Source organism: Pseudozyma flocculosa, assembly GCF_000417875.1.
Source record: "Pseudozyma flocculosa PF-1 unplaced genomic scaffold scaffold00019, whole genome shotgun sequence".
NCBI classification, from domain to species: domain Eukaryota; kingdom Fungi; phylum Basidiomycota; class Ustilaginomycetes; order Ustilaginales; family Ustilaginaceae; genus Pseudozyma; species Pseudozyma flocculosa.
The window spans coordinates 553903-572902 of NW_006920887.1; the positions used below are offsets into that span (position 1 = coordinate 553903).

Below are 19000 nucleotides of genomic sequence, written 5' to 3' on the forward strand. Positions count from 1 at the left end.
GTTGTCGTCGTCGTCGTCGTCGATCTCGCCTTCGCGGGTGGGCTGGCGGCTGTCCTCGCTTCGGCTGACGATATTGCTGCTCCTAGTGCCGCCGCCGTCGTCGCCCACTATTGCAGCCCGGTTAGCGGTTGTCTTCGTCGTCGTCGTCGTCGTCGATCTCGCCTTCACGGGTGGGCTGGCGGCTGTCCTCGCTTCGGCTGACGATATTGCTGCTCCTAGTGCCTCCGCCGTCGTCGTCGTCGTCGTCGATCTCGCCTTCACTGGTGGGCTTGCGGCTGGGCTCGTCAACCTCGCTTCGGCTGACGGTATTGCTGTTGCTGCTGCCTCCGCCGTCGTCGCCCACTATTGCAGCCCGCTTGGGGTTGTCGTCGTCGATCTCGCCTTCGTGGGTGGGCTTGCGGCTGGCCTCGTCGATCTCGCCTTCGCGGGTGGGCTTGCGGCTGGCCTCGTCGATCTCGCCTTCGTGGGTGGGCTTGCGGCTGGCCTCGTCGACCTCGCTTCGGCTGACGGTATTGCTGCTCCTACTGCCTCCGCCGTCGTCGCCCAGTATTACAGCCCGCTTGCGGTTGTTGGTGTTGTTGTTGTCGTCGTCGTCGTCTATCTCGCCTTCGCAGGAGGGCTTGCGGCTGTCGCGGCTGTCCTCGTCAACTTCGCTTCGGCTGAAGGTCTTGCTGCTGCTGCTGCTGCTGCTGCTGCTGCTGCTGCCTCCGCCGTCGTCGCCCACGATTGCAGCCCGCTTGCGGTTGGCATCGTCGTCGTCGTCGATCTCGCCTTCGTGGGTGGGCTGGCGGCTGTCCTCGTCGTCAACCTCGCTTCGGCTGAAGGTCTTGCTGCTGCTGCTGCTGCTGCTGCTGCTGCTGCTGCTGCTGCCTCCGCCGTCGTCACCCACGGTTGAAGCCCGATTGCGTGGGTTGTCGCCGTCGAAGTCGTCTTCGTCTTCGTCGTTGGCGGTCTCGCCTTCGCAGGCGGTCTTGCGGTTGTGGTTGCGATTGCCGTCGTCGTCGACCTCGCCTTCGCATGTGGGCTTGCAGCTGTCCTCGTCCTCAAGCTCGCTCCGACTGCCATTCTGGCTGCTGCCGCCGCCGCCGCCGTCATCGTCGCTCGCGATTGCAGCCCGCTTGTGTTCGTCGCCGCCGAAGTCGCCTCTGTCGTTGTCGATCTCGCCTTCGCGGGTGGGCTTGCGGTTGTGGTTGTGGTCGTCGTCGTCGTCGACCTTGCCTTCGCAGGTGGGCTTGCGATTGTCGATCTCGCCTTCGCAGGTGGGCTTGCGGCTGTCCTGGCCGTCAACCTCGCTTCGACTGACGTTCTGGCTGCTGCTGCCGCCGCCGTCATCGTCGCTTGCGATTGCAGCCCGATTGCGGTGGTTGTCGCCCTCGAAGTCGTCTTCGTCGTGGTCGATCTCGCCTTCGCAGGTGGGCTTGCGGCTGTCTTCGCTGTCGCCCTCGCTTCGACTGACGTTCTGGCTGCTGCTGCCGCCGCCGTCATCGTCGCTTGCGATTGCAGCCCGATTGCGGTGGTTGTCGCCCTCGAAGTCGTCTTCGTCGTTGTCGATCTCGCCGGCGCAGGTGGGCTTGCGGTTGTGCTTGTCGTTGATGACCTCGTCTTCGGTTTCGCAGGCGGGCGCGGGGCTGTCCTCGTCGTCGACGTCTTCCTCTTCTTCGCTCTCGTCTTCGCTCTCGTCGACGTCTTCCTCGTCTTCGCTCTCGTCGACGTCTTCCTCGTCTTCGCTCTCGTCGACGTCTTCCTCGTCGTCGCTCTCGTCGACCTCTTCCTCGTCTTCGCTCTCGTCGAGATCTTCCTCTTCCTCGCTCTCGTCGAGGCCTTCCTCGTTCTTGCCCTCGTCGATGGCTTCCTGGTTCTTGCTCTCGTCGATGGCTTCCTCGCTCTTGCCCTCGTCGATGGCTTCCTCGCTCTTGCCCTCGTCGATGGCTTCGTCGTTCTTGCTCTCGTCGAGGCTGTCCTCGTTCTTGCCCTCATCGATGCCTTCCCCGTCCTCGTTGACGTCACCCGCGTTGGCGGTCTGAGGACGGTCGCTGTTGCTGTCGACCGAGACCTGACTGTTGGCGTCATCGACCTCGTCTACGATGCAGGGGTAGTTTGCCTTGTCTTCGTTGTCGACCGCGCCTTGGCTGGCGGTGCTGTTGATATCGTCGTCGATCGCGGCATTTGCGTCCATCTCGTCGTCGGCGTCGACCATCACCACGTCGTCATCGGCGAGGGGCATTGGCTCCTCGGGGATCGGAATCTCGTCGTCCGAGTCCTCGGCCTCCGGTCCTTCGGTGAGCAGGTCTTCCAGCGACGAAGTGGACGGCGTTGAGGTGTCGTCGCTGTCGGGGCTCCCGGGCTGGCGCTTGGCCGGGCGCATCGCGTAGAGCTCTTCTTCCGGAGTGGCCTTCTCGTCACCGCTCTCGAAGAGTGCCTGGTTGCGTTCGCGTTCGCGTTTGCGATCGCGACGGCGGCGGCGGCGGCGGGAACGCTCGCTCTCGTCGTCGGAGTCGTCTGCCACGGTAAGAGCCATGACCTGGTCGCGTTCGACGCAGCGGCGGCGGCTGTCGTTCTTGTCCTCGTCGTCGTCGTCGTCGAGGGCCAGGGCCGGGGCCTGCTTGCGGTCGCGTTCGCGCTCGCGGCGGCGGCGGCGGTCGCTCTTCTCCTCCTCCTCGTCGTCGTCGTCGAGGGCCAGGGCCGGGGCCTGCTTGCGGTCGCGCTTGCTCTCGCGGCGACGGCGGTCGTCCTTGTCGTCGTCAGCGGCGAGAGTCGGAGTGTTGCCGTTCTTGTCGTCGTCGTCGTCGTCGTCATCGTCGACGGCGAGAGCCTGGACGTTGTTGCGCTCGCGCTGGTGGCGGCGGCTGCGGTCGCGGCGGTCCTGTTCCTCGTCCGAGTCCGAGTCCAACGCCAGGGCTGGGACCTGGTTTGAGCCAGCATCGTTCTCAATGGCGGCGGCGGCGGCGGCGGCGGCGATGATCTGCTCAGCAGCGGCCAAGTCGTTGGCGAGCTTGGCGGCACGCTCGCGTCGCGAAGAGGAGCGAGGATCGGGTGTGGCTGCTTTCGAGTGGATGACGTCGTCGTCGTCGCAGACTTTCGGGGGGCGGCGGAAGTTGACAATGAGTTTGGGGCGGCGAGGCGGGCTGCTGCTCACGCTCTTGCCGCTGCTCTTGCTGGCGTCGTCGCTGCCGTCCCGGTCGTCGTTGCGGCGCGCGTGGTGGACGATGAGTTTGGGGCGGCGAGGCGGGCTGCTGCTCACGCTCTCGCCGCTGCTCTTGCTGGCGTCATCGCTGCCGTCCTGGTTGTCGCTGCTCACGCTCTCGCCGCTGCTCTTGCTGGCGTCGTCGCTGCCGTCCTGGTCGTCGTTGCGGCGCGCGTCCTGGTATTTGCCCTTGTCCGAATCGACTTCCTTGTCGGCGACCGTGCCGGCTTCCGAGCCGTCTTCCGAGCCAGCGTCCGAGTCAGAGTCCGAGGCGGTCTCCGAGGCGGCCTCCGAGTCGGCGTCCGAGTCGACGTCCGAGTCGTCGTCCGAGTCGACGTCCGAGACGGCCTCCGAGACGGCCTCCGAGTCGTCGTCCGAGTCGGCCTCCGAGTCGTCGTCCGAGTCGACGTCCGAGACGGACTCCGAGACGGCCTCCGGGACGCCGACCGAGGCGGCCTCCGGGTCGGTGTCCGAGGCGGCCTCCGAGTCGTCGTCCGAGTCGGCGTCCGAGGCGGTCTCCGAGTCGTCGTCCGAGTCGGCGTCCGAGTCGGCGTCCGAGGCGGCCTCCGAGTCGTCGCTCAGGTCGGCGTCCGAGTTGGCCTTGACGCCGCCTTCCGAATCATCGTCGAGGTCAGCCTTCGAAGCCGCCTTGGCCTGGTGGCGCAGAGGGGAGCGCGGGTCGAGCGTGGCTGCAGGAGCATGGGCGCCTTCGTCCTCGCCGCTGGTGGCCGAAGACCGGCAGGTGACGATGATCTTGCGGGTCGAACGGCGAGCGGGCTGGTCCTCGTCATCGCCCGAAGCAACCTCCTTGTAGGCCTGCGCGGCGTCCTGGTCCTGATCGGCTTCGTCGTCGGTAGCGGGGGCGTCGTCGTCGGTAGCGGGGACGTCGTCGTCGTCGGCGGCGTGCTCGTCTTCCGCGCTTGAGTCGCTGTCGTCTTCATCGTCTTCATCGTCTTCGGCGTCTTGTCCGCTCGAGTCGCTGTCGCTCTCGTCCTCGTCTTCAAGGTGAGAGGAGTCGCTGTGGTCGTCGTCGTCGAGGCCTGCAGTGGCGTCCTGCTTGGTGTCGTTGTACTCGCTGTCGACGTCGTCGACGTCCGTGGTGGCGCCCGGCTCGTTCCTGATGGGCGCGAGGGTGGGCTCGCTGGTCTCGGTGACGGCGGTAGTCTCGCCGGTCTCGATGATGGCGGTGATCTTGTCGGTCTCGGCGACGGTGGGCTCGAAGCGAACCCTTTTGGTGGGGTCTTGTCCGTGTTCGTGTTCGTCCTCGTCCTCGTCCTCGTCCTCGTCTTGGTGACGCAGGCGCTTGGGCAGAGACTTGGGCGCGCTGCTGGAGGCGTCGAGGGCCTCGTCGGTCTTGGTGACGGCGGTGGACTCGGCGGTCTCGATGATGGCGGCGGTCTCGTCGGTCTCGGTGACGGCGGTGGGCTCGCCGGCCTCGATGATGGCGGCGGTCTCGTCGGTCTTGGTGACGGCGGTGGGTTCGGCGGTCTCGGTGACGGCGGTGGTCTCGGCGGTCTTGGTGACGGCGGTGGGCTCGGCGGCCTCGATGATGGCGGTGGACGCGCTGCTCGAGGCGTCCAGAACCTTGTCGGTCTCGGTGACGGCGGTGGGCTCTTCGGTCCTGGTGGCGGTGGGCTCTTCGGTCTTGGTGACGGTGGTCTCGTCGGTCTTGGTGACGGTGGTGGGCTCGATGCGAGCCCTTTTGGTGGGGTCGTGTCCGCGTTCGTGTTGGCGTTCGTCGTCGCCGTCGTCGTGTTGGTGGCGCGCGCGCTTGCGCGGACCCTTCCTGAGCGTCTTGATCCAGATGTCGAATTCAGGGCGAAGGAAGCGCCGGGTGCGAGCGCACTTCCTGTTGTCGGGTCGGTCGCCGTCGTCGGCACGGTCGCGCTTGCGCTTGTGGCCGGCGCCGAGGCGGGCGCGCGCGGCCCTGACGAGGACGTAGCGGCGGCGCCTGATGACGCGAGCGGCCGCCCTCCGCGTGCGGGTGAGCATCGCGGAGGAGAGGGCGAGACGGAGGGCGATGGGGAGAGCGAAGGGAAGGGGGGTCGAGAGGGCGAAGGGAATGGCGGGCGGGAGGGCGAAGGGGATGGCGGGCGAGAGGGCGAAGGGGATGGCGGGCGGGAGGGCGAAGGGAATGGCGGGCGAGAGGGCGGAAAGAGTGCTGGTGCTGGTGCTGGTGCTGGTGCTGGTGCTGGTGCTGGTGCTGGTGCTGGTGCTGGTGCTGGCGCTGGCGCTGGCGCTGGTGCTCGTGCTGGTGCTCGTGCTGGCGCTGGCGCTGGCACTGGTGCTTTTGGTCGTTGTGGTGGTCGTGGTAGGGAGGAAAGAGGGACGAGCATTGGGGGCCAGGTTTATGTAGGATGGGGGAAGGGAAGGAAGAGGCGACGGTCGAGAAGACCAGACCAGACCGCACCCGACCAGGCCAGGCGCCTGGCTGCCCCGCCTGCCTGGCTTGGTTGCGTGGCAGCCTGGCCAGGTTGGACCCTGTCTCCCGCAATTTTTTTCTAGGCAGGCAGGCTGGCCCAGCCTGCTGGCTGGTACGTGCGCCCACAGAATAAGAATGATCTGCAGGGGCCGCCAGCCACCAAGCTGGGCGGGCAGGCAGGCAGGCAGAGCGAGGCAGGCAGGCAGGCAGAGCAGGCTAGGGCACGGCCTGGTCAGAGCGCGTGGCCCTGGCCTGGCCTGGCAGGCTAGGCTAGCTAGGCTAGGATGGCTTGCCCCGCGTGGCCTCTGGCAGGCCAGCAGAGATAAGATCCCGTCGAAGCTGAGGAAAATTACGTTCACCTCGCACGCGCCTGGCAGCCCTGGCCACGCGTTTTCACACGAAGAGCTGCTGGGATGGGGCCTTTGCCCTGAGCCTTGGCTGCCTGCCTGCGGTACGGTCTGTGTGCGAGCTGCTGGCGCTGGCCTGCTGGCTGCGTTGCCTGACCTCGACGCCAACGCACGAGAGGGGCGGACCTGTCCTGTCCTGTCCTGTCCTGTCCTAGCCTGCCCTCTGTCCTGCGCATTGGGCCAGCCTGGCGCTCTAGCCCGTGCCCCCGCTCCCTGCCTGCCTCTTGCTTGCTTGCTCGTGGGCGGTCCCCTGCCAGCTACCTACCTTCCTAGAGGGGTAGTACAGTAGAGTCAGCCTTGACCTCCGCCTGTAGATTTGATTCTATCTCCAACAAGCCAGTTCGGCCGACGAGGGCAAGTGCATGCTATCTCCAATCCAACAGGTCGGCCGACGAGGGTAGACGGTCGGGCGAGCCAGTCAGCCAGAGCACGCTCGGGGTGAGGCCTGCCCTGGCCTGGCCTGGGCCGCAAGCCCATCGTATCGTATCCCTCCACCGTCGAGGCCCCACCCTGGCCTCCTTGCCCGCTTTTGCCCCCTCTGTTTCGGGAATCGGAACTGGCGCTTGCACGGCCGAAAAAAATCGTCCCTCTCGCTTCAGACCAACACCTCTCTCTCAGCTGACCACCTCGCGATGACCGCCACCACCACCACCAACCATCGCCACCACCACCGCGTCCGCATCGGTACCGCTCCCACCCTCGCTGTCGCCGTCTCCTGCCGGCACTCTTTCCATCGCAATCTGACGCCACTTGCGCGCGCTCCAGCCCGCTCGTCGCCATGTCCGATTCGCAGACCTCTGCGTCGCCCTCGGCGTCGTCTTCGACTGCGCCTTCGTCGCCCCTCACTGCTGCCTCGTCGATCTCGACGGCCGACCTGGACCAGTCGTCGGCCACCTCGGCGGACCTCCCTCCCTCGCCCAGCCGCGCAGATGCCTCTCTCCCCGTCGAGGAGCGCAGGAAGCGCGCGCAGGCGCTCAAGGACGAGGGCAACAGGCTCTTCCTCTCGTCGAGCTTCGAGGACGCCAAGGTCAAGTACGGCGAGAGCATCGCCCTCGACCCCACCGTCCCCGCCGTCTACAGCAACCGCGCCGCCTGCGAGCTCAAGCTCGAGCAGCACGGCCTCGCGATAGAGGACGCGACAAAGGCCATCCAGCTCGATCCCAAGTTCTCCAAGGCATACTACCGCCGCGCCCGCGGCTACCTCAGCATCCTCGATCCAAAGTCGGCGCTCCCGGACCTCAAGATGCTCCGCAGCCTCGAGCCCAGGAACCCGGACGTCAAGGCGCAGCTCGAGGCCACCGTCAAGCTCATCCGCCGCCTCGAGTTTGAAAAGGCCATCAAGGCGGCCGAGGGCGTCAAGCCCTCGCAGACCGTCGAGGACCACCTGCGCGAGGGCACCGGCGGCTGCAGCCTGCCCGACACCTACGACGGCCCCCGCCTCTCCGACGGCGACGACGACGCCACCCGCCACCTCGGCAAGATCGACGCCGGCTTCATCGACGCCATGCTCGAGTTTTTCAAAAAGGGCGGGCGGCTGCCGCTGCGCGTGGCGTGGCAGATTATCCTGGGCGCGCTCCGCCAGATGCAGCGCGAGCCGCCGCTGGTCGACTACGAGGTGCCCGTGGGCCAGACGATCGACGTCGTCGGCGACACCCACGGCCAGTTCTACGACTTCCTCCACCTCCTCTCGCTGACGGGCCGGCCCTCGGCCCACCACGCCATCCTCTTCAACGGCGACTTTGTCGACCGCGGCTCGTGGTCGGTCGAGATCGCCCTGACCATCTTTGCCTACAAGTGGCTCTACCCGGCCACGACGCTCGTCAACCGCGGCAACCACGAGACCAACGACATGAACAAGGTGTACGGCTTCGAGGGCGAGTGCAAGGCCAAGTTTGGCGGCGACATGACGTTCAAGCTGTTTACCGAGGCCTTTGTGGCGCTGCCCCTGGCCACGCTCATCACGGCGCCCTCGAAGCCGCTGCAGGGCGACGAGCTGCCCTACCGCGCCTCGCTCGCCCAGCGCTCGCCCATCCTCGACCACGAGCGCGGGCTGAAGCGCTTCTTTGTCGTCCACGGCGGCCTGTTTTCCAAGGACGGCGTCACGCTCGACGACATCCGCGCCATCGACCGTTTCCGCATCGGCCAGCCGGGCCAGGAGGGGCTGATGATGGAGCTGCTGTGGAGCGACCCACAGGCGGCTCGGGGGCGCGGGCCCTCGAAGCGGGGCGTCGGCCTGGGCTTTGGGCCCGACATTACGCGGGCGTGGTGCGAGCTCAACGGCGTCACGGCCGTGCTGCGCAGCCACGAGGTGCGCCACGGCGGCTATGCCGAGGAGCACGACGGCCTCTGCTGCACCGTCTTTTCCGCGCCAAACTACTGCGACTCGACGGGCAACAAGGGCGCCTATGCGCGCATCGACGAACGCGGCACCATCGAGTGGACGACGTTTGAGGCGCAGCCGCACCCGGACATCAAGCCGATGGCCTACGCCGGCGGCGCCATGGGCGGCATGCTCCGCGCCTGAGGGGCCCGGCCGCCGCCGCAGTCGTTGCCGCAGTCGTCGCCGTCGCCGTCGCTGTCGCTGGTTCTCGGTCGCATCCGTTTCGATTCCCTCTCTAGCTGTATCCGCGTCTTTCAGGTCTTACAGGCAGCGGCGTGCGTCTATATCCCCTCCTCGTTCCTCTTCCTAGGTCGATAATGCAAGCATGGCTAGACGGGCCCTCCCCCAGACGCGAGGCTGCTACGCCCGGTCGTCGTCGTCGTCGTCGTCGTCAAAGGGCGGCAGGCCCCAGGCGGTGGGGTCAAAGTCGAGGAGCGAGTCGATGGTCTGGGATGCGCCGAGCTCTTCGGCCGGATAGAGGGCTCGGAGCTGTCAGAGGTCAGAGCGGTGCGCAAAGAGGGGCAGTCAGCGGCGTGAGCGCATGTGCGCGGACAGAGAAGTGGCTGCGAGGCGGGTGACTCACGTTGGGGTCGGGCACCCAGACCACTGCGATGGGCAGCGAGGGCGAGAGTGAAGGGCGCTTGTCGCTGATCGTCAGCTCCGTTCGTCTGATGATGTGGCGCAGGGCCGATGCGCGGGCCCGACGGCTGGAGACTCGACTCACCGTGCATGCCGGCCGCCTTTGCTGCCGCGACGCCGGGCTTGGCGTCCTCAAAGACGAGGACCTGCGCCTCGCCGCCCGCCAGGCCGCCGGCGTCGTGCTCCTCCCCGTACATCCTGATGCCGTCGGTCCAGTCTTTTCCGAGCCTGTCGCTCGTCTGCTGTTCCTCGAGCAGGCCCTCCCTCGCTGCGAGGAGGAAGATGTCGGGGAAGGGTTTCCCCCTCTTGAGCCTTGGGTCGTCGCCGCAGACGATGCGCTTACCAAACGGAGCAAAGATGGCGGGCAGGTTGTTGGTCTTGATGTCGTAGTTTTTGCGCTTGCTTCCCGTGGCGACGCAGATGGGTACGTTGTGCTTTGCCAGGTGGGTGACGAGCCGCTGTGCGCCGGGCATGGCGGGTACGGATCGGAAGGCGGCCTCGAGGACGTGGTTGCGGTCGGCAAGGAAGGTGTCGATGCTAAAGGGGCAGTCGTCCGCCACCTCCTCGTTCTGCGGCGTCGAGTTGGGCGAGGGCCAGAGCGACGAGAGGAGCGTCAGTGTGGCGGCGCGCTCCGGCTTGCCCATGAGGTTGGCCTTGATGGCCCAGGTCTGCTGCTTGCCGTACGGCGCCAGCATCTCGTTGACGACGCGCGTGTAGATGCCCTCGGAGTCGATCAGCAGGCCGTCCATGTCGAACAGGACGGCCCGTATAGGGGCGATGAGCGGCGCCATGGTGCAGGGCGAGGGCGGGCGTGAGGGGCGTCAGAGTCGAGGAGCGAGGGCGTCAGATTCGAGGAGCGAGGTGGTGGGCAAAGGCCAGCCAAGGAGCGTCGCAGGCGGCCAAGTCCGGCTTGGGCGCAGGCCATCCACGGCCCGCCCACGGCTCCTTCCTTTCTTCCCCCACGCCCATCGGGGCAGGGGCGATGGGTGGTTCCCGATGGGAAATGGTGTGCAAGAACTGGTCTCGCTCGTCTTGAAACGAATTCTGCGAGTGAAAAAGATCGGCATTCGGGCCGGACCTTGGCTGTGCGCCCCTAGCTGACCCTTCCGGCCAGGCAAGGCATTTTCCCGTGCATTTTCCGGCGCATTTTGTGAGTTCCGCGTCCCCCTGCTGATTCTGTCGCCCGATCGTGGCTGCTTGGCTGGCTGGCTGGCCGGGCAGGGAAGGGGTGGCCAAGGGAGCTCGGGCCACGTCGCTCGTCTGAGCCAGTCGCGGCCCTTGACTCCTCACCACCACCAACGCCACCATCACCACCGCATCCCTGCCATCCACCGGCCGGCCAGGCGACGGTATCAGCGCCGCCGCTACGCTACCCTCCACATCACTGCCGCGATCATGAAGGTGCTCGTCACCGGCGCATCCGGCCTCCTCGGCCGCGCCGTCCACGCCCGCTTCCTCGAGCACCACCACCAGGTCAAGGCGCTCGCCTTCACGCGCGCCGACCCGCAACGCTCCCTCGAGAAGCTCGACCTGACCGACGAGACCGCCCTCAAGGCCTGCCTCGACGACTTCCAGCCGGACGTCATCATCCACACAGCGGCCGAGCGCAGGCCGGACGTCGTCGAGCGAGACCCGCAAGCCTCGAACGCCATCAACGTCGACGTGCCTGCATCCCTCGCCCAGCTCGCCGCACACCTGCCCACTGTGCCCCTCCTCGTCAACATCTCGACCGACTACGTCTTTGACGGCAGCAAGCCCCCCTACAAGGTCGACGACCACGCAAATCCGCTCAATTCCTACGGCGTCTCTAAGCTGCAGGGCGAGCGCGCCGTCGCCCAGCACGCCAAGCCGGGCCACTTTACCAACCTCCGCGTGCCCGTCCTCTACGGCGCAGCGGCTGCCAACAGCGAGTCGGCCGTCAACGTCCTCCTCGACGCCATCCAGCCCCGCACGGACGGCAGCGCCGTCAAGTGCGATGCCTACGCCGTCCGCTACCCGACCTGCGTCGACGACGTGGCCACGGCCCTCGTCCGCCTGTCGGACGTCTTTGCGCAGCAACCGGCCGACGCCAAGGACATCCCGCCCACCACCCACTTTTCCGCAAAGGAGGCCATGACCAAGTACGACATGTGCCTCGTCCTCTCGCGCGTCGCCAACGCCGTCGGCCTCGAGACCCGCACCGACCACCTCGACCCCGAGTACGAGGTCGACCCGCTGGCCGCCACCGCCCGACCGCGCCACTGCAAGTTGGACACGAGCGTCCTCGAGGGTCTCGGCGTGCCCATCGACTTTGTCCCCTTTGAAGAGTGGTGGAGGCCCTACCTGGCCGAGGTGCGTAGGCGTGGCCAGTAGCGGACAGCGAGTTCGAGGGGCGGGGCGCAGGCCGGGGAGGACCAAGGACGGCCGCGAGCCCGCGAAAGGTCGATGGACAGAGTGTAGCGCCGCAGACGTGTCACGTTGCCGCAATCGCACGAGTTCTTCCCCTCTTCTCTCTGTCCAGGCTGCGCCCCGGGTTGGCCCTGCTCGTCGGAGCGGTCGTGTCGAATCCCAGCTGACTCTATCGTCATTTTCCCCGCCATCCCCTCGCTACCTGTCTGCCCTCGAAACAACAGAAGCTCAGGGCGCAACGGGAAGAGGAAGCTCGCCTCGCCGCCGAGGCCGAGGCACGTCGACTAGCGGCCGAGGAAGAGGAGCGCAAGAGGCGGGAAGCCGAAGAGGCCGAGGCGAGGCGCAAGGCGGAGGAAGAAGAGGAGCGGCTGCGGAAGCAAAAGGAGGAAGAGGAGAGAGAGGCCGAGAGGCTGCGACTGCAGAGGGAGAAGGAAGCGGCCGAGGCCGAGGAGGCGGAGAGAAGACGGGTGCGAGAGGCCGAGGCCGAGGCCGAGGTCGAGAGGAAGAGGAAGGCAGATGAGGAGGCGGCGTCGGCATCGGCAGCGGCGGCGGCCGTAGAGCAGGCTGATGGTGCCGCGCAGGCCGCCGACGGCGACAAACCTGCAGACGACGGAGAGGCAGCGGGGACTTCCGAGGCAGCACCGGCAGATCTCACAGGCTCGCCATCCGCCACTGCGGCTGCGGCTGCCGCCTCGACGTCAAGGCCCACTTCGCCCTCTGCTGAGCTGGCCGACGACCCTGCCGGCCCCGACGAACCACCGCGCTCGTCTCCTCTCGGATCACCCAACCCGTCCTTCTCGTCGTTGCAAGCCCGGCCCACCCCTCCGGCCACATCGGGCTTGCCGAGCCCGTCCAGCTCGGTGCCGCCCTCGATCCGCAGCGTGCACCGGCCCAGCTCGCCCATCGATGGATCCAGCTCCGTCGACCATCAGCACCAGCAGCAGGAGCAAGACGGACAGACCGCGGCGCTGGGCACGACGCCGACCGCATCAACGACCGGTCTGGCGGGACCTGGCGCAGGTCCAGGCGCCACGACCTCAGGCCCGGCGCCGATCGACAGCCCGCTCAACCTCAGCGCGGCAGGCGACGACTTGCGACGACGGAGCAGCGCGGCAGGCGGCGCGCACGGCAGCGGCAGCATGCTGGCCGAGCGGTCGATGAGCGGGAGCAGCGCGGGTGGGCCTTCTCGCCTCGCGTCGCTGACCGACGAAAAGAACCTGTTCGGTGGCACGGTGCGTGCGCTCGACATCCAGGGCGCCGGCGGCAAGGCCCGAGCGGGCGAGGCCGATGGCGACAACGACTCGGACGGATACGGACAGCCCTCGCCCCGGACGGACCACGCTGTGCCTGGAGGCTTTCAGCGGGGCACCTTCGGGACGGCGGTGGGCGGCGCACCGGCCCAGGCGGCAACGGCCGGCGGCGGCTTTGGCGTCGACTCGACGCACTCGATCCACTCGGAACCGTCGACGGGCGCGGGACGGGTCTCGAGCGAAGGCTCGTCGAGCCAGCAGCCGCACGCGTTGCCGCCCGCGCAGCAGCAGCCGCCGGCGCAAGTGCAGCCACCGCCTCAGCTGTACCACCGGTCGTCGTTTGACGCGGCGCAGCTGGAGCGGGAGCGGCAGGAGCGGGAGCGGGCTGCGCGGAAGCGGTGGGAGTTTGGGATCCGGGTGGGCGACCCGCAAAAGGTGGGCGATCCGATGACGGCGCACATCGTGTACACGGTGCGGACGACGACCGACTGCCCGCGGTTCCGGGCGTCGCAGTTTTCGGCGCTGCGGCGGTACAAGGACTTTCGGTGGCTGCACGCGGCGCTGGTGCAGAACAACCCGGGCATCATTGTGCCGCCGGTGCCGGAAAAGGTGACGATTGGGCGGTTCGCCGCCGAGCTGGTCGAGGCGCGGCGGCTGGGGCTCGAGACGTGCATCAACAAGATTGCGTCGCACCCGGTGCTGCAGCAGGACGACGACCTGCGGCTGTTTCTCGAGAGCGACAACTTTGGGGCCGACGTCAAGGCGCGCGACGCCGTCAAGGGGGCGATTGTGACGCCCGAGCAAAAGACGCGCAAGTCGTGGGTGCCCGGCGTGGTGGCCATGTCGTCGAGCGGGGCGACGCACAAGTTTCACGAATTCGACGAGTGGTTCGAGACGCAGAAGGTGTACCTCGACTCGCTCGAGGGGTGCCTGCGGCAGGTGGTCAAGAGCATCTCGGGCGTCTCGAACCAGCGCAAGGAGCTGGCGGGCGCTGTGGCCGAGATGGCCAACGTGCTGGTGACGCTGGGCGGCAGCAGCCTGTCGCGCAGCGTGAGCACGTGCTTTGCCGGGCTGGCCGAGGTGCAGAAGCGGGCGTACGAGATCGAGGAGCAGCTCGCCGAGGCCGACGTGCGCCAGCTGGGCACCGTCATGTACGAGTACGAGAGGACCGTGGGCAGCATCCGGGTGAGTAGCGGTCGCGCCGATGGTGGCGGTCGGGGCGATGGCGGTGGACCACTTCGCTGACCGGCCTTCGTCGTTTCTCATATCCCCCCTCCCGCTCGCCTCCTGGCTCCGCGCACGCACGCACGTACGCACGTACGCACTCACGCACTCACGCACGCACTCTCGCACACACGCACACACCCACACACACCCACACACACCCACACACACCCACACACACACCCACCCACACACCCACACACACCCACACACACACACACACACACACACACACACACACACACACACACACAGAAAGCGTTTGCGACGCGGCTCGACGTGTGGCAGGCGTGGCAGCGGGCGTGCGACGAGCAGCACAAGATGCAGGCGCGGTACAACAAGGTGCGGGCGGGCGGCTCGGGCGTGTCGTCGCACCACCTGTCTTCGCTGCTGTCGGACGTGTCCGAGGCCGAGGCGCGGGCGCTGGAGCGGGAGCGCGACTTCCACGTCGTCTCGGAGCGGTGCAAGAGCGAAATGGAGCGCCTCGACCTCGAGCGCGTCGACGACTTTCGCGGCGCGCTCCAGGCCTGGCTCGACGGCCTCGTGTCGCGCCAGCAGGACGTCGTCGACGAATGGGAGGCCTACCTCGCCCTCGTCGGTCGTCAGATGGGCCTCAACCCGGCCGCATCGGCCTCGGCCTCGGCCTCGGTCTCGGTCTCGGAGGGCGAGCAGCAGCCGTCGTCGTCGTCGTCGTAGCGGCAGAGCGGCAGAGTGGCGAGTGTAGTAGGCGCAGGCGTTGGCAGGAGGGGTGGCAGTCGTCGTCGTCGTTGTCGTGGCATGGCATTGCAGGCTTGGTGGTGCGCCGAATCGGATCGGATTGGGTCGGATCGCATCGGAACAGGATCGGCTCGGCAGAGCAGCGGCGTCTTGTTCGGAATGGCGGCGGCGGAAATGTGAACGAAAATGCCATTGGAAGTCATTCGCTCGCGACATGGTCGGTCGAGTCAGGAACCGGCCCCGCCTACCTGGTCGTGTCTGCCTCGTTCCGCGCCTGTCCTGCTACACCACACCATCATCCCCCGCCTCTTTTCCGCGACGACCATGTCCAGCTCGACGGCCATTGACGGCGCTGGCTCCCCGACCCGGTCCTATCGCAGTCGTCGGATCGGCCTGCACGAGCGTTTCTGCCTGGCGCGCAACAATGTCGGCTACGCACCGATCGTGTGCATCGTCGGCTCCTTTTCCCTCGGCCCCTCGTCGCCGTCGTCGCGACTCACACTCGAGGACATGACGAGGATCGTTTCGACGAGGATCGACAACCTCCTCGCGCTGCTTCCCCTGCTATCGTCGCGGATCGAGGATCGATACGATCCAAAGACGACCTGGATCCCACCCTGCGCAGAGAACGGCGTCGAGGCGGCTACGATCCTGCATCTCCACCCCATGCAGCATCTGCCGTCACAAGAGCAAGGCAACGACGAGAGGATGGGCGAGATCATGCACACGCGCCGCGAAGCGTGGATGCACGACGTCGACGTCGAGTCGGGTCCGCTGTGGCGCGTCGACCTCTACCCCTTTTCCTCCTCCTCCTCCTCCTCCTCCTCCTCGCCGGCCGCGTCAGATGCAGGGCCGGACGAGGTGGTGGTGAGCCTGACGACGCACCACGTCATGGTCGATGGAAAGGGTGCCGTCAACCTCTTTTCCACCTTGCTCGCCGCGTCCCCCTCTCCCTTTGATCTCGAGTGCGAAGCGCGGAGGTGGGGCGAAGAGACGCGACGCATCACGGGTCGCCGCGACGCCGACGAGGATGGTGCCGGTGCACTGCCGCCGACGTCGGATGGGGATCTGGATATGAAGCCGTCCTGGCGCATCCTCCTACCCGTCCTCGTCGAGACGTTGCTCAAGCCCCTCCTCCCGCAGCGCGTGTGGCAGTGGTATGCGGGCGCCGAGTCCTGGCCGGGTCACCTCCCTTCCTCTCCCGAGTCGGCCCATCAGAACGCAACGACGAGGGGGCTCAGGAAGCCACCGCACCTCTGTCCCGCCCACACCTCGATCCTCTCCTTGTCGACGCCCCGCCTCCTCTCCCGCCTCAAGCGACGCGGCTCCAAACACGGCGTCGCGACGGTACAGGGACTCGTACACGCCGCCGCCTCTGTCTCGCTCTGGTACGCCGCCATCACCGGCAACGACGAGAATGAGGACAGGGAGGGCCAGAGGGGGATCAGGGTGACGAGCGAGACGCCCTTTTCGGCCCGGGTGCCCGCGCGGGGCCACGGGGCGTGCACGGGCAACTACGTCGGCGATGTGAGTGGCGGCGCGCTCGCTCGAGGACCCGTGGACGGATGCTGAATCGGGCTGTGACCCCCTTCCTCTTGCTCCTTGCCACGCCCGCCGCCATGCGATGCAGCTCCCGTACACGGCCACGCTCGATCCAGCAACGTCGTTCTGGAACATGGCAAGGCGCTACGCCGACCTCAGTACGTCCAACCCCCTTGCCTCCGCCCTCGGTGCAGGCCGTCGCGTCTAGCCCCCGTCCAGACTGACGTTTGCCTCGCCCGTTCCTCTCCGCGCGGCACCAGTCTCGAAACCTTCGACGCTCCAAGACGCGCTGCAAGGTCTGGGTCTTCTCTCCTACATCCCCGACCACCCTCCCTCCTCGAGTCCAACGACGCCACGGCAGGGCGGGATGGAGGCCTTCTTCACGGCGCGGATGCACAGCCCCACGCCGCACCGCTGCTCGTTTGGCCTCTCGAATCTCGGTGCGCTCGACGTCGACGCCCTCCTCGCACCGTGTCGCAACGTCGTATGGTCCCAGACCCCGTCGCCGTTCGGTCCGGCCATCCTCCTCGATTGCATCGGCTTCAAGCGGTCGCACTCCCAGCGCGACCGGAAGCTGGGGGAAGAGGAAGAGGAAGAGGGGCGAGGACAGGTCGAGTTGGCGATCTCCATCAGCCATCGGCGTGGTGCCCTCGACCCCGGCGTCGTGTCCCGGTTCGAGGGGACGTTGCGCTCCGTCGTCCTCTTTCTCGCCGGTCAGCAATCGGACGACGAAGACGATGGACAAGGCGATATCACCGTCGAGCAGCTGGTCCAGGCGTCGCTCGAGGGTCGCAGTCGAAGATAACAGCCGGGGCAGTCGGACATGCGTGCGGGCGCTCAAGCATAGACCCAGGGCACAGAAGCGCCAGCAACGGCGACAACGACGACGACGACGACGACGACTCGGATGGTATTGGCAGAATCTACAGGTCAGCCCAACTTGACTTAGCAGCCTCGCCCCGCTTCTCCACGAACGACTCCTACGTGCGCTCGGGGATCTTGGACAGCTCGGGCGTGCCCTCTGCGCGCGGGAACGAGTGCTTGGTCTCGACGAAGCACTTGAGCAAGCCGACGCCCTTGGACTCGTCGAAGCGCTTCTCGTCAAACGCGGCGTATATCTCGGCGGTGTCCTCGAGCTTGAAGCGGTGCGTCAAGATGATGGTGGGGTCAAAGCGACCCGGCTCGAGGTACTCCTTCATCAGCTTGGGAATGTATCGCTGCGTGGGCGCCTGGCCGTTGCCCTTGAGTTGGATTCCACGCTCCATCAGGGCGCCAATGAGGAAGCCGTTGGTGGTGCCGGCGTAGTCGGCGGCGATGGAGATCTTGCCAAACTTGCGCGTGGCGCGGATGGCCTCGTTGAGCACCTCTGGCGAGTCGGTCTCGAGGGCGACGGCGCGCATGGCCTTGTGCAGGGCCGTCTTGGCGTATCGGAAGCCGGCGGCGTCAAACGAGACGTCGACGCCAATGGGGACCAGCTCCTGGATGGCGGCGGCGACGTCCTTGACCTCGTCAAAGTTGATCGTCTCGACGCCGAAGCGGTCGCGCGCAAACGCGAGGCGGTGCACGTCGTTGTCGACGAGTATGACTTTTTTGGCGTTGAAGAGGTCCGGCTTGAGCCACTGGCACAGGTTGAGGCCAATGGGGCCCGCGCCCCAGATGGCGGCCGTCTCGCCCGGCTGGAAGTCGACGTCGACGACCGAGTGGTACGAGGTGCAGACGATGTCGGACAGGTAGAGGGCCTTTTCGTCGGGCAGCGAGTCGGGCACCTTGAAGCAGTTGCGGTCGGCAAACGGCATGCGCATCGCCTCGGACTGGGCGCCCGCAAAGCCGCCGAGGAAGTGGCCGTATCCGAGCACGCCGCCGATCTTTTTGCCGTCTGTCCGGTTGGGAGCCCGGTTGGGAGCCCGGTTGGGAGCGGAGGGATGTGGGCGGGGTATTTATGGCATCAGCCGCCCTGTCCTGCGTCCCGAAGCAGTCAGGCCGGCGGAGGGGAGCTACGCGCGCACTCACACAGCTTGTCCATGACGCTGCTCTTGTTGACGACATCGCACATGCTTCCGAGGTCGCGCTTGCACATGTCGCACTGGCCGCACGAGATGCTAAACGAGCACACGACGCGGTCGCCGACCTTGATGGTGCGCACGGCGTCGCCGACCTGCTCGACGACGCCGATGGCCTCGTGGCCGAGGACGTCGCCCTGCTTGAGCTGGAGGATCTCGCCGTGGTAGAGGTGCAGGTCGGAGCCGCACACGGTGGAGCCCGTGATGCGGATGACGGCGTCGTTGGCGTCCGACACGGTGGGCTTGGGCACCGTCGCCATGCGCACGTCGCGGACGCCGTGCCACGTCAGCGCCTCCATTGTCTCGCCCGACGGCGCCGCCTCGTAGCCCGGCGAAATGGCCGTCGGCTTGTCGCCCATCACCTCCTGCGCCTTGTTCGAGAGGTAGTTGACGGCCATGGCGGGAGAAAGGGGGATGTGCGGAGTGATTGGTGATGAGGAGATAGAGAGGCCGATGCGGTTGATTCGGGTGCTAGGTCGCGCGAGGTGGTAAGCTGTGAGGGAATCAGCGAGGGGGGCGGTGGTGGTGGTGGTGATGGTGGCAGAAGGAGCCAAGGCAAAGCAACGAGCGCCTTTTGTACTCGCCCGGCCTCGGCCTCGTGGCGGCGGCGGCGAATCAGAGAGAGTGATGACGACAAGCGGCGAGGCAGGCATCGCAACGCATATCACCGTCTTACATGAAGTTGCGGCAGAGCAAGAAGGGACGGTGGAGCATGGCCATGGCCATGGCGCGGCATGGACCTCCACAGAAGCAGCTGCCAGTCGGCTGGGCTGGCGCACATGCGACG

General features: G+C 66.9%; 6 protein-coding genes across 6 annotated transcripts; 3 read left to right on the plus strand and 3 right to left on the minus strand.

Annotated features, from left to right (window-relative positions):
* Nucleotides 1-121: 121 nt before the first annotated feature.
* PFL1_05433 (uncharacterized protein) lies at nucleotides 122-5176 on the minus strand (the record flags this gene model as incomplete). The annotated part of the gene is made up of 1 exon (XM_007882964.1): nucleotides 122-5176. One exon carries the CDS (start codon nucleotides 5174-5176, stop codon nucleotides 122-124), a length of 5055 nt encoding a protein of 1684 aa, XP_007881155.1.
* A 1615-nt stretch (nucleotides 5177-6791) lies between these two features.
* PFL1_06899 (uncharacterized protein) lies at nucleotides 6792-8537 on the plus strand (the record flags this gene model as incomplete). Its single annotated transcript, XM_007882985.1, has 2 exons — nucleotides 6792-6898; nucleotides 6935-8537. The coding sequence occupies 2 exons, from the start codon at nucleotides 6792-6794 to the stop codon at nucleotides 8535-8537; spliced, it is 1710 nt and encodes a 569-aa protein (XP_007881176.1).
* Nucleotides 8538-8753: 216 nt separating this feature from the next.
* On the minus strand, nucleotides 8754-9823 carry PFL1_05435 (uncharacterized protein; the record flags this gene model as incomplete). Its single annotated transcript, XM_007882965.1, has 3 exons — nucleotides 8754-8882; nucleotides 8977-8999; nucleotides 9118-9823. 3 exons carry the CDS (start codon nucleotides 9821-9823, stop codon nucleotides 8754-8756), a joined length of 858 nt encoding a protein of 285 aa, XP_007881156.1.
* Nucleotides 9824-10427: 604 nt separating this feature from the next.
* PFL1_05436 (uncharacterized protein) lies at nucleotides 10428-14590 on the plus strand (the record flags this gene model as incomplete). Its single annotated transcript, XM_007882966.1, has 3 exons — nucleotides 10428-11363; nucleotides 11645-13855; nucleotides 14150-14590. The coding sequence occupies 3 exons, from the start codon at nucleotides 10428-10430 to the stop codon at nucleotides 14588-14590; spliced, it is 3588 nt and encodes a 1195-aa protein (XP_007881157.1).
* A 345-nt stretch (nucleotides 14591-14935) lies between these two features.
* PFL1_05437 (uncharacterized protein) lies at nucleotides 14936-16958 on the plus strand (the record flags this gene model as incomplete). Its single annotated transcript, XM_007882967.1, has 3 exons — nucleotides 14936-16138; nucleotides 16242-16311; nucleotides 16414-16958. 3 exons carry the CDS (start codon nucleotides 14936-14938, stop codon nucleotides 16956-16958), a joined length of 1818 nt encoding a protein of 605 aa, XP_007881158.1.
* Nucleotides 16959-17133: 175 nt separating this feature from the next.
* Nucleotides 17134-18611, minus strand: PFL1_05438 (uncharacterized protein; the record flags this gene model as incomplete). The annotated part of the gene is made up of 2 exons (XM_007882968.1): nucleotides 17134-18029; nucleotides 18164-18611. 2 exons carry the CDS (start codon nucleotides 18609-18611, stop codon nucleotides 17134-17136), a joined length of 1344 nt encoding a protein of 447 aa, XP_007881159.1.
* Between the last annotated feature and the right edge of the window lie 389 nt (nucleotides 18612-19000).